At 40.0% G+C, this 12,928-nt stretch overlaps 1 protein-coding gene across 14 annotated transcripts in view; it reads right to left on the bottom strand.

The window, feature by feature from the left end:
- Window positions 1-12,928, bottom strand: part of wnk1b (WNK lysine deficient protein kinase 1b) — a 101,485-nt gene that overhangs the window by 38,610 nt on the left and 49,947 nt on the right. For all 14 annotated transcript variants that reach the window (XM_074698420.1, XM_074698419.1, XM_074698406.1 and 11 more), the window contains exons 3-5: window positions 11,624-11,796; window positions 5,611-5,831; window positions 3,296-3,453 (exon numbers count right to left, since the gene is read on the bottom strand). In XM_074698420.1, coding sequence (XP_074554521.1) covers window positions 3,296-3,453; window positions 5,611-5,831; window positions 11,624-11,796 — 552 coding nt within the window. The remainder of the gene's footprint in view (window positions 1-3,295; window positions 3,454-5,610; window positions 5,832-11,623; window positions 11,797-12,928) is intronic.

A 12,928-nucleotide genomic window follows, 5' to 3' on the forward strand; every position in this document is an offset into this window, starting at 1 on the left:
CACACACACACACACACACACACACACACACACACACACACACACACACATCTAGAGATTCCAGGGCCAAACACAGTTAGCACTGATGAAGGAAGTAATAGTATTAGGTCTGACAGAGGAACAGAGGATGAAGGAGAAGGAGAGACAGAGAGTTCGAGATTGCAGTTTTAATAAGGCTGATTGGAGGTTAGGAATGTTCCAGAAGGAGACAGACTATAGGTTAACAGTATGTTATGTCAAAGTAGAATAAGAGCAGCCATATGTTAATCTCTAACAGCTTCTACTGGCCTGAAAAGTCTGTGCAGCCTCTGAGAACAACCAACAGATGAGAGTTTTAATGATATCTGTAGTTTAATGCAATAGTTATCAGCCTTTTTTTTTGATACTAATAGTTTTTTGATCCAACTGCAGATTTTAAATCAGACTTTAACCGAGGAAAGCCTCATGTGTCCAAGACAAAAAGGTGAGGACTGTAAGAGGGTAATAATGGCACAAAAGAGGAAGAAGTTCATGTCATTACAGAGCAGAAACATGGAGCAGTAAAATAATAAATCCTCTCATTTGAAGTATTTTTACAAATCAGGGGTTAGCTGAGGTTTCTGCCTTTGTGAGGACACAGAGGGACAAATGAAGAAGCCGTGAGGGGGGATTAGTCCGTGAAATGAAAAAGGAGCAGGTGACTCGGGCACCCTGGGGTTGTCACAAGGTTGTGTGTGTACGTGTGGATGTGTGTGACAGTAACAAACAGAGACAAGTGAAGTTGCTGCATAGCGGCATAATGACTGCTTGTTTTCGGCATATAAGATTAATGCGATTAAGTTCCACTCAAAAACACACAAACAGAGACGTGAACTCAAGGACTGAGGACAGAACAGTAATTAAATATTCCTGGAAGTATCAGAGGATGTGGGTCCAGTATTGTCTGAGTGAAAGACGCAAAGAAGGATTGAGAGTGTGGATTAATTCTATACATGAGGCTTTTTAAATGATATTAAGAGATTGGGAAAGATGACAGCAGACAGACAGAAAGACTACTTATCCTCTCTTCACAGTGGTGATCAGAGGCAGAGCACAAATCTTCATCCAAATCATGTCGATTTGAATTTGCTGGTTTGTCAGTGAGAAAAAATTACACTTATCTGTGAATACGAGGAACCAAACAACTCAGGAAAAACTTCTCTAAAGCATAACGAAGAAAGGGAAATTTAGCATTTTAATTCTAGTCTGCAAATTAAAAACGAGTATCTAACAATTTTCTACATGAGTTTTTTATTCATGAGATTGAATGTACTTGGGGAATCATACAGTAATAAAACAGATATTTTTACATTTCTTGTGCTGGAATTTGAATAAAACATGAGGCGGTTGCAGAGAGAAGAGATGGATAGTAAGGGGAATAGACGGGGACAGAAGAAGAGATTTCTAGTAAATTCTTCAGTCCATTGAGCATCACTGTCAGCCTTTAAAAGCTGAGCTCAGTCTGAGGAGGGATAAAAGAGAGGAAGCTCTCATCTGCCTCTTAGGGCTGTAGCTGCGCGTGTGTGTGCGTGCGTGTGTGTGTGTGTGATGACCTCAGCAGCACTCAACTTAAAACAGCCTCTGATTGCATCTGTTATCCTCTCCCTCTCTTTCTCTGTCTGTGTTTTGGTGTCTGTTTTCTTTTTTCTTTCTTGAAAGTGTTTCCAGTGCTGGAGAAGTTTTCTTTAAAGGCGCCGTGTGAACTAGAATCTGTAGTGTTTTTCCAGGATGAAGACATCATTTCCCATGAGCACCATCACCCACTGACGTTAAGACAAGACTCTTGCAGATCTTCTAACACAACTTTTCTTTATTTAACAAAATTTTGGACTATTGCTCCAAATGTTATTGCAATCACACTTTGTAAACTCAGTTTATTTGTAAGTGAGTAGCTGGCTACTTTTAGCGCTAGTCACAGCCCGGTGCTCTGAGTCATGTCTGTAGCATGTTATGTTAGTGATTCGTGATTCTGTCCTATCAGTGCTCATCTACCAACTCCATCCTCACTCTTCATTTTATTGATAGACTCTCAAGTTTGAACAGACCACTGCAGAATAACTGCTGACTGTGGGTTGGAATGGACATTAGCGCAAATAGCTTAACCCATGCTTAGTTTGTCCTTTATTACTCTCCCATTACGACAAAACAAATATAACAAATACCTTTTTACGGGAAAAAGGTCAGATCTTACTTTGCACTGCTAAGCTTTGCGTTTGTCGTGGTGTGGTGTCAGCAGGGACTTTCGTTTTATTTGCTAGAAATGGATTTGTCCTCTCCTGGGAAAATGCGACCCAACCAAGCATACTGAGAAATAACATTTACAAATAACCAATGTTGGTACAGAAAATCTCCTCTGAAATCCTGGATTACAGAAAGGCAAATATATAAAAATGAGACTATTCTAAGATCACTTATGAAGTCCTTACAGGGCCTTTATTGCTGTATATGTCAGAAAAACCAGATGTGGATTAAGACACCTCCAATAAGGTTTGTTTTTCTGTCCGTCAAAAATAAGACAGTTTGTAGCGCAATGGCCCATTTCCAATGTTGAGTCATTAGATTTTTCTTTTCATAATTCCAAGGCAGAGAAACTTGTGCAGCGTTCCATTTGTCCTCGGAACTGGGAAGTTAGTGGGAATGACATCATCTCCGAGTTCAGTGTTCCACTTGCCAAGTTGGAAAAACTTGCCATAACAGTGATATTTCTGTATATCAACATCAAAAATTATTATATATACAGCTGCTTTATTGCAACAAACACTAGTCAGGAATTGTAAAATAAAAAGAATATAACAGGAGCTTGAATTCAACTCCGGAGTACAAAAGAAATGCAGCATATATATATTTTTTTTTCACGTCCAAACATCTCCCTGATTTCACTCTGGAAGTTCCAGGGTTTGAGGCACCACAATGACAAGTCTGAGGAATCATTTTGCCCTGACATGACATTTTGCTTTCTAGCAATGGAGAAAAGGTTCAGCCAAAAACAACGTTTGTGTTCAAGAGGAGAGAGAAGAGGAGCTTGGTCAGGAAGTACAGCATATGGGAGGGAATAACCAGTTCAAAAACACAGTCATATGACTGGATCGCCTGCAGCTCATGCCAACATATTAATGCAGTCAGTAAACAAGTGTGAGAGGGAGGGGAAAGAGAAAGCTTTTGGATGAGGATGGAGATTTGGAAGCTAAAAACTCCTCCAGGTACAACTCACAAACATCCTGTCTCACTTGTTCACTCTCTATTTTACTTTCACTCTGGATTTGAAAGTCATACTTACACTGGTGACCCGCCTGTAGATCTGGGCGGCGTTCTGACACTCAGAGTAAGGATACTCCGAGGTTGCCATCTCCAGCATGCACATCCCAAAGGCGTAGACGTCCACAGACTCATCGTACTTCTCCTCATACATCTCTGGAGCCATAAACTCAGGAGTCCCTGATAGGAGAGAGAGGACACAAAAACAAGCCATTACATTTTGTGATTTCAGCCACAGAACTCCATATATTTCAGCTTGTGAAGGCGTTTCTCTTTGGAGTTGTCCTCTGACACATTGGCTGTTTTTTAATGACTTCTTTTCAAGCCTGTGTGTTTGTTTGTGAGTATCTAAAAGGCTCCAAATATTTGAGGTCCGCCTCATTACTACAAAGCAGCTGTGAGATTAACAAAGCATTTCGTTCTGGCCCCCGGAGCATGAGAAAATGCACTTTCATGTAATTGAGTGTGAGAAAATGTGTGAATACCAAAATATCTGTGGTCAGCTTTGTAACTAGACGACTGAGTGTCAGCTCAGTTAAAATATGAAGTGCGGCTAAAGCTTAAGTGTGTATTTCTGCATTTACAGGGTGTGTATGCTCTCCATCACATCTCTAGACAGCTTAATCCTAGCTTACTAGCCGACTGGGTAGTATGCGTTTCACTGCACAGATTCCTGTGGTTTGCTTTCACTCCCAGACATTTAAGGAGCAGTAAATTTAATGTACAGTAGGCGTGTAGTCGTTCAAAATGTTTGTGCCTTAGCTTCTGTAAAACAGCGTGCATGGACCTGTATGTTTGTGCAAAGCTGTTATGATGACAAACACATAAATAATGTCGGCTGTTTTACTGTCTCCTCCTTCAGAGGTCTGAAGGCGGATACGTGTGAATGATGGAGATACTGGTTCATGTTGTCTCGTGGATATGGTGGCGTCAGACCAAAGGTGATTGTTTTGGCAGAAGATCCAAAGTTTCTGTACTCGTTGAGATTTTTGGTTTTGTTTTGATTTCTAATGTTTTTCTTTTTTGTTCCTGTTTGGGTTTTAGTTCAGGTTCCTTTGTTTTTGTAATACCTTGATAAGATGAGAATTGTCTGGGCATTTGTGTGCTATTTAATTTTGCTTTGTTAAGCTAGTGTTTATGATTCACCATGTTTTGGTGGTTTGTTGTTTTGGTTGCTTCATCATTTGTGTTCTTTCATTTTTGTTCTGGTTTTTTAAATGTTTGTGTTCCACTGCTCTTTGTTGTGTGGGCTCTTTTCTCATTAGTGTTTCCATTGTTTTGTTTCTATCTGTTTTTTTTAATGTGTGTGTGAATTGTATTTGTGACTGGATTTCATTGTAGTTTGAGTACTATCTATTTCTGTGTTCTCTCCATTTTTAAGTTCCTGTATTTACTTACTTTACTTTAAGTTTTTTTTAATTATTATTTTGGTTCCTTTGTTGTTTAAGTTCTTAACTTTATTGGTCTTTTTTGTTTCAGTTCCTCTGACATTTGGCTTCTTAAGTTGTTTGGGGTTGCTATTTTGGTTCATTAACCTCCATGTTTTTTTTTATTTTTGGGTGTGGGGGGGGTTATGAGTTTTTGAGGATTTGTTTTTGTGTTCTAGTAATGTCTGCTGTAATGTTCTTTTGGTTTTTCATTCCTACTGCTTTTGTTCTTCTAGGTTCTTTAAAATCTTTTTTATTTAGGGTCTATCGATGCTTAGGTTCTCTGATGTTATTTTGTACCTTCAGATAATTTCCTCAGTTTTTTTGTAAGAGTTCTTTTATTGATTAGTTCCCCTTGTTGTTTGGATTTTTATTAATTGTCCTTTATCAGTACTTTTTTAAGCATCCAATCATTAATTATGCTTTTCGATGGTCGATTGTTGGGTATTCGTGTGTATGGGGGTTGACTGAATGCATGTTGTATTGTACACGCACTGATGCTCTGCACCAATGAAGTTCCCAACGAATAAATAAAGTTCTTTGAATTAAATTGAATTGAACTGAATTTGAGTTTTTTTTAACTCTTTGGTTATTGTGCTGTTTAGGTTCTTTAGAATTTTGATCTTTTAGTTTTTATCAGTTTGAAATCTTTTGCTGATCTCATGAATTGTTTTAAAAAAGTCTCTAGCTACTTTTTTTACTTCACTTTTAAACCTAAATCATGTTTTTAAACGTTCATCCTGTTAATTTTCTTTAGAGCCTGTGAAATGACTGTGGTAGGAAGCCAGAGTTCACAGAGAGAACCCATAAGTGCACAGTCCACCATATTTCTGTAACAAGCACTGCTCCAACATGCAGCCTAAACACACAACATCACTGAGTTACTGAATTGTGTCATGAGTCTTCTTACCAATCACACTCTTTGCAAACGAGGCTCTCTTCAGTGTGGCCAAACCTAGGTCCCCTATCTTCACTGAGCCCGTGGGCCCTGTGATGAAAATGTTGTCACACTTCAGGTCCCTGTGAATGATGGGCGGAGCTCTGGTGTGGAGGAAGTGGAGGCCTTTGAGGATCTGTCTGCACCATGAACGCAGCACCTTGATTTTCATCACCTTGAAACGCTTCAGGTAGCTGCAAGACAAGGTAGATGCACATACAGCAAGCTGCCAGTCCAAGCAGGATAACATGTACAATAATGTAAGGAGAGCTGAAGGTTCAACCTGACGAGAGCTTTTCAACACCCAGAGATTCAGGTTAAGTGTTTCTATTGTTTAAAACCATTTCTGGATTCCTTCTGCAGGAGTGACGACAAAAGCACAAAAGCAAAGCTTCCACATTGTGCATCTTGTAGATCTTAAGAAACACAGCTTCACAAAGACTGAGGGGCACTCATGTGATGATAAGATGACTTAAGAGTTGTCTACTGAACAATTATTGCAGATAGGATAAATTCTGCCAAGATAAAACAACACAAGGCAGACGATGGGAAGATAAGCGCCAAACAGACAAAGACTATGCTTTTAATAAAATCCAAATGAAATCTAACAAAGTCAGCGGATTACAGTCAGACAATACCGCCTTTCATAGATGCATCATGAATACTGCCAGAAATTAGAATGAGCGCCGTAAAAACCAACACAGAACAGACAACAGACCTTTTTCTTAGCATGATTTTTCTTTGGAGTTTTTCATGAATTGATTCACTTCATTTTCTGAGTTCGGGGTCTGGACCATTTCCCAGCAAAACACAGTTTGAAAACCAGTGAGAGCCTTTCGACAGGTCACACATTACAGACCCACACCTGTGGTGATGTGGAGTCTCCAGTCCACCTGGTCTGTACCACATTGGAATGTAGGAGGAAGCTGGAAGAAACTCAGCGACCCCAGAAACATGACACTGAGTGGAACCTAGCTGCATACCAGTGTGCCGTGACCAGTTCTCACACTTTTAATCACCTGTTGGACAGTTTGTTATGAAATGGTTAGTGCATGGATAGCAGGTGGTGACCAGGTGGTTATGGAAGATTAAAAAAAAAACTGTACAGCCTGAAGATGGGTAAGAGAGCTGGATAATAATATTGGTTAAATCAAAATCAATAAACAGATCAGAATCATTTCAAATTGTTCTTATTATTCTTGAGAAGTTCATTTAAATCAATGTGTAAATTCTCAGCACAACATTTCCTGATTTTTGGAATCAGTTCCCATCATGTCTTTCAAGCTAATTTCAATTCAAAACTTAACCTGGAATATTCAGAATGCATTTCTCAATCAGCTGCTGTTGAGGAGGATTCAGAGGCGATCATCTGCTCCATCATCATCACCAAACTTTCAGATGGTGTTTGCAAACTTTCTTATTTTGTCAAACCATAAATGAACATGGTGCTCCTGATAAACAGGCCTCGGGCTAATCTGCCCTGAAACCCTGCAAAGAATGCTGCTATCTCCGCCGCCTGGTGCAGAGCAGCGTCAGAGAGTCAGGCTCCAGCATTGTGGCAGCTCCACTTACCGTACGCACAGATCCTGAGTGTGAACAGCTGATCTAACAGGGCAGGGACTGTAGACCTGTCTGCACTTAGTGGGAAGCTCAGAAAAGTAGCTTCGAATCTGGTATCATATTTTTTTAAATATAACTTAAGCTTTACCTGTGTGACTTCATGAATTAAAGCAGCGAGTCTGACTCAAAGTTCAACTTTCTCTTAAAAGCTGAAAAACAAAACTGTGGCCAGCACAAAAGCTAAATATTGCTTTCAGGAAAGAAACAAAAAAGATGTTTGGTCTACAGGTAGTTACAAAAACAATGAAGAGCCTGTCAAAAGACAAACACTGCCGAACACTAAGGTCCTCAAATTGCTATTTTCACTGGAGCAGAGCTTTAGTCCTTCCTATTATTACACAAGACAAATACAGTAGGGGAGGTAAAGTGGGTTATGTTCAGCATATTTACTAGGGCTGGGACAGTGTGCTTTTCTTACGATTCGATTCTTTCATGATTTTGGGATTTAAATTGCGATTCTCCAATATTTCACGTTTTTTTTACTTTTAGTTTGCTTTTATTACACCTGACCATGTGAAAAAGTGGAATGATGATGATAATGTCTACAGACTATATCAGGAGCCATATTTTCCTCAGAAAATGCGCATCACATGGGAATTAGTTAAAGTATTTATTCAGGGGATCTGACATCTCTACTTTTTTCCAACCTAACCAAAGACCAAAATGAAGGATTTAAATTTGAAAAATAAATAAATAAAAAATAAATAAACAATATAAAAAAAATTAACAAAAAATCCTGATAAAGCAGGATACTTCAAAACACCGATTTTTTCTCCCAACTCTAATATTTACTGAATAAAATCACTGAAATAATATTAAAAAGTTGTTGAGCTTTATCTGACACGCAAAGGTATCGATCCGTCGCTGCAATAGTTTGCAAAGAAGAAAAGTCAATGTGAGCAAATCAAAGTCCTGTGTAAGAGAAACCACCACCTTATTTATTTAATTCTTGGTCTAACAGAAGAAAATCTCAACTGATTTCAACTGAGATGATGTGGTGTGATCTGCGTGATGAGGAATTATTCATCAGGCAGAAATATCCATGAGGATTTACACACTTTAACCAAAAGTTTTTCTTCGGGATTTGGAACAAGTTCCTACAGTAAAAACTCTCTGAAGGACTTTATAAGTCAGCATATCTAAAAAAAATCTAACTGTTTAACCTACATCCTCTCCCTGTTCCTCACACTCCACATCTCAAGTAACAGCAATCACATCTCCTCTTCCTCCTTCTGTATCTTCCTCCTCTTTACCTCACCTGCCTCCTCTCCCTCGCCTGTCTCCTCTGCTTCCTCCCTCTCTGTGTCTGAAATCAGAACAGCGTTGACAGAAAAGTTAAACCCTGTGGCATGCCATGTCGGGGTGACGCTGCACAAAGCACCTCTCCTACACGCAGCCGCTCAACCGTGCTCCCTTTTCAACACAGACTAAGTACACATGTAGGTATATCTGAATACACAGAATGTGAACAGTACATACAGTACATTTTCACGCATGAATGGCAAGTATTTATACACAGACACACAAGAAAAGTACAATCACATGTCTGTGTGTCTCTTTGTCTGGCTAACACACACAGATAAGGGGCCCCTCATACCCTGAGACCACTCTGGTCAGTGTTTCCATCCTCACCGTCTCCCTCCTCCACTATCAGTCCTCCCTCTCATCATCTCCTTTCATTTTTCCACCTCTCCAGCGGACAACAGCCTCTTCTCCTTTTACAGGCTACATCTGGAGGACAGCCAAATCCCTGGAGCGCTGACCCTGTTCATATATGTCCATGCATGGATCAGACGCACAATAAAACAGGTCTGTGTGGAGGAAACTTTGTTCATGAAGACACTGTTTAGAATTAACAAAGTCAACTTTTGGAGGGTTTGTTTTGGTGGTTTAACAAAAGAAAATGCTGTTTCTCTTATTCTTTTTTTATGTGCATATTTTTAGCTAAGAAAAACTCTGATTACAAAAAACAAGGTGCAAGAAGAAGGTATCATCCTTCATTATCATAAATGTTGCTGAGGCATTTTGTTGCAGGCTTTACTCGGGTGACACATCTGGTCCAAGGTCCTATCTAAATAGAAATAAATCACACATGCCACATTTCTTACAGCCATCTAGTGCTTTGTCTTACTCTCCTGATTATTCCTCCTTTCCACAGTGAAAAGGGACACAAAGATTGCATGTTTTGTGCTTATTATGAACCAAAACTCCAGAAGAGACGCAGGATTAAAGCGCCTGCTCAATTTCTGCATTCCAAAACAGATTCATAAAGCATGTTTGGTCCAGTGGGGGGCGCTACTGGACTTAATAGTGTTGTGCTGATGGACTTGTTCTCTATCTCTCTGATGAAAGGTGGTTCATGGGCATTTAAGCCCTTCTGTTTGGCCTCTTTTGACTTTATTATCTAGTTATAGGTTTGTCTGATGATCTGTCAGAGTGTGCCTGCCCCTTTCGGTGACTGACACCCCCGCTTTCTCTTTTATTCTTCCTCCATCTCCACAAGAGCCCCATGAACATATTCATCAGTCTTGTCATTCATCTGCTCCCTGATCACCTCACCTCGCCCCTCTCCCCTCTGTCTGTCTGTCTGTCAGGAATGAGAGGAATCTGCAGCAGAAGCAGCAGCTGGCAGGTGGGCCGATGTCCCCAGGACATGCTGCACGGGACACTCTGCCCGCCACATGCCACACATCTACTGTAGCCTTTTATTGTGTCAGTCGCCCCACAATCACATTCACAGACACTCATCTATTCTGTAAAGACCGTCATGCTGTCACAGCGTGGACAATGACGCTTTGGTCTGCTGACAAACGCCTCTGTTATTTACTTATGAAACACACACATGTACAGTACAGCCTGTTACACCTTTGGCTTGACAAACTTTTCTTGTGTATTTGACACCTGAACACCAGATTATGGAACAGACATCAGAGCCACAAAAGAAGGTCCTCAGTCAGTCAGTCACATGCTGCACGCAGCAAACACTAACACACATACTGTACATGCAATGAGTCATTGTACAAGCTGACCCAAAAGCAGCTGCACTCAGCGCCGATCTCCAGCTGGGATATGGGTGCTTACAACACTGGGTGGTTATCTTAATAGCTGAAAATAAAGGAAAACTGCAGATTGGCTTGACATGAATGGGGGCTATGTAACTGTGTGTTTATTTTAAAAAATCAAATGGAGGTGAGTCATGGTGTGTAATCACAGTGCTCTTCAGCAGCAAAGGGGGAAAGAGGTGCCTAAGAGTCTCTACTGCAAGTAAGTACACGTGTTTATGCTCTGTAAAAGTGTCAGACATCACAGACGGGGTAAAAATACTCTGACGTGTTTTCACATGTATTAACTGATAACATCTTCGGTAGCAAAGCTTTGTTCATCTTAATGTTCATTCATTCAGAAGTCTTTACAGGGTCTTCTGTTTCCAGGGATCGCACTTCTACTCTGGTCCGATATGGGAGCTACCACCTGGCTACAAACAAGCTGAAGTGGCATTTGTGATTGTTACACATTAAAAAAAAATAAAAATCATCCAAACAGAGACATATGTCTGAGACTTTACAGTGCCCAATTTTAGTGAAACAAATAAGGTGCTCCAAATAGCTTCCTTGCCAAATAATTAACTTTCCACATCACAACTTAATAGCTGTTGAATTAATAATTCAAAGATGGTTCAGTGAGATCGAAAATCTATTGAAACAGGGATGCTGGGCCTTCATAGTTTCCCAGATCCTTTCCTCTCAATGTTATTTCCTTTAGGTTTCTTGGAAAGGATGAAACTGAAATGTAATTTCCCTGCAGGAATCAATAAAACATTTCTGTTTCTGATTCTGAAAAAGTCGATTTTTTCCAGCTGTAAAGCTCTTTCTAGTTTTACCAGTGTTTGTTCTCAACATTAATAATCATCTTTGTACAGCACTAGCTAGGCAGAGTAGCATAACTGTGAGGGTAGCTGCAAAACTGACTGTCATGGCGGCACAACACCAGAAGAAGAAGTTTCAGCTAGATTACTGCACCAAATATCGCATCACAACTCAATACCTCAAAGCTGTTTAATACTGGTTTATAAGTCGCAACCAGCGTATAAGACACAACACACTTTTTAGATGATGGGTTTTAAATGGTGGCTTACACACCAGATTTTACGGTAAAAGTTACCCAGCCATTCCCACCCAAATTGTTGAATTTCTTTTCCACTGACAGACTGCTGAAACATCAATTTCAAAATTCATGCTGACCTGAAACTACTGGCCAAAAAAAGGGGAAAAACATGCAACAACTTTAAGGCAGCTAAATATAGTTTTTTTCCACTCCCGTCACTGTGTCAACATTTTTGAAAATCACGTATCTGTCCTTTACTTACGTTTTCAAAGTGCCAGATGTCATCAGCTCAGTGACCAGAACAATACATTTCTTTCCTTTGCACGGTCCCTCCCAGGAGTCATAGAAGCGGACAATGTTAGGATGCTGGAGACCTTTTAACATCCCCGCTTCCTCTTTGAAGCGCTGACGCTCTGACTTGGACAGCTTGCGATCCTGCAACCAAGACAGAAGAGGAAGAAAATTAATCATCTAAGAAGAAGTTGTTCTGCAGTCCACAGAGATAAAGCCTTAACAGAAGCAAAGCATGTTCTTTTAATAGTACAGCACTTAAACAGTGAGTGTGATTGCAATCATATTAAGTGGGAGATGTTTTTGGGGCTGGAGAGGAAAGCTCATTAAAGGAGAAACAAAAGCAAGACAGGAAGAGGAGATGACAGAGGAGCAAAGAAATACTCCAAGAACCATTTCCTGACAAGTTCGAATCATGCCACTGAAATACAAATGCAGCTGAAATATGAAAGAAGTCACTCTGATGAAGTGATGCGAGGTGACATTATAAAACAGCGCTGGAGTAGGATGAGGATAAAACTGTAGACTGTCCTTTCATCTGTGCTCAAAGACCCCGCAAACATCCATTCGAGTCTGAGGCTCTATTTTGATGTGGTTCCTTTTTATCAGCACAGTGCATGCTTTATCTCTCTGAGCTTCACCTTGTGACAAACTGATTTAAAAATAAACTGATTTGACTTCACTCAGGAGTCAAAATAAAATTAGACACTAGCTTGTTTGTTCAGCTATGTTTCTCTGCTAGTATAAATATGCCTTGCAAGAGATCTCCATTTGTCAGCACTGGAGAATATTACACAGAGTTTTACTGTTTGTCTTTCATATCAAAGTGTGAGGCTTACTGTTAAAAACTTTATAGTAAGTGTCAAAGATACCCTTTGTTTATCACTTAGTTATTAGTGGCAACCATTAGCAAAGCTAGCAACACTGCTTCCCTCCTTGCAGGTTAATGTTCACATGCCTGAGCTGTTATCACACAGCTCCTGTCAAGTGGTGATTCACCAGTTCAACCAAACACAGCTGAAAAACAACTTTATCTCATTTCCTAGATCAAAATAATACCACAAAGCAACTAGCTATAAGATACAAACTGTTGTCTGTGCCATCTGTGCACGTTCAGATAGGAGAGCAGAGCATTAAGGTCAGAGTTCTGGTGACACTAAACATGGGTGATTAAAGAGAGGGCACTGAACCTGTTTGAATGCTTTACACCGTCCCACTGGTACCCTTTAATCAGCATTACATGATTTACAGTTTATAGATCCTTATTTTCTCACAC

Source organism: Halichoeres trimaculatus, unplaced genomic scaffold, assembly GCF_033239565.1.
Source record: "Halichoeres trimaculatus isolate MK-OKI-2021-1 unplaced genomic scaffold, fHalTri1.1 fHalTri1_scaffold_21, whole genome shotgun sequence".
NCBI classification, from domain to species: domain Eukaryota; kingdom Metazoa; phylum Chordata; class Actinopteri; order Labriformes; family Labridae; genus Halichoeres; species Halichoeres trimaculatus.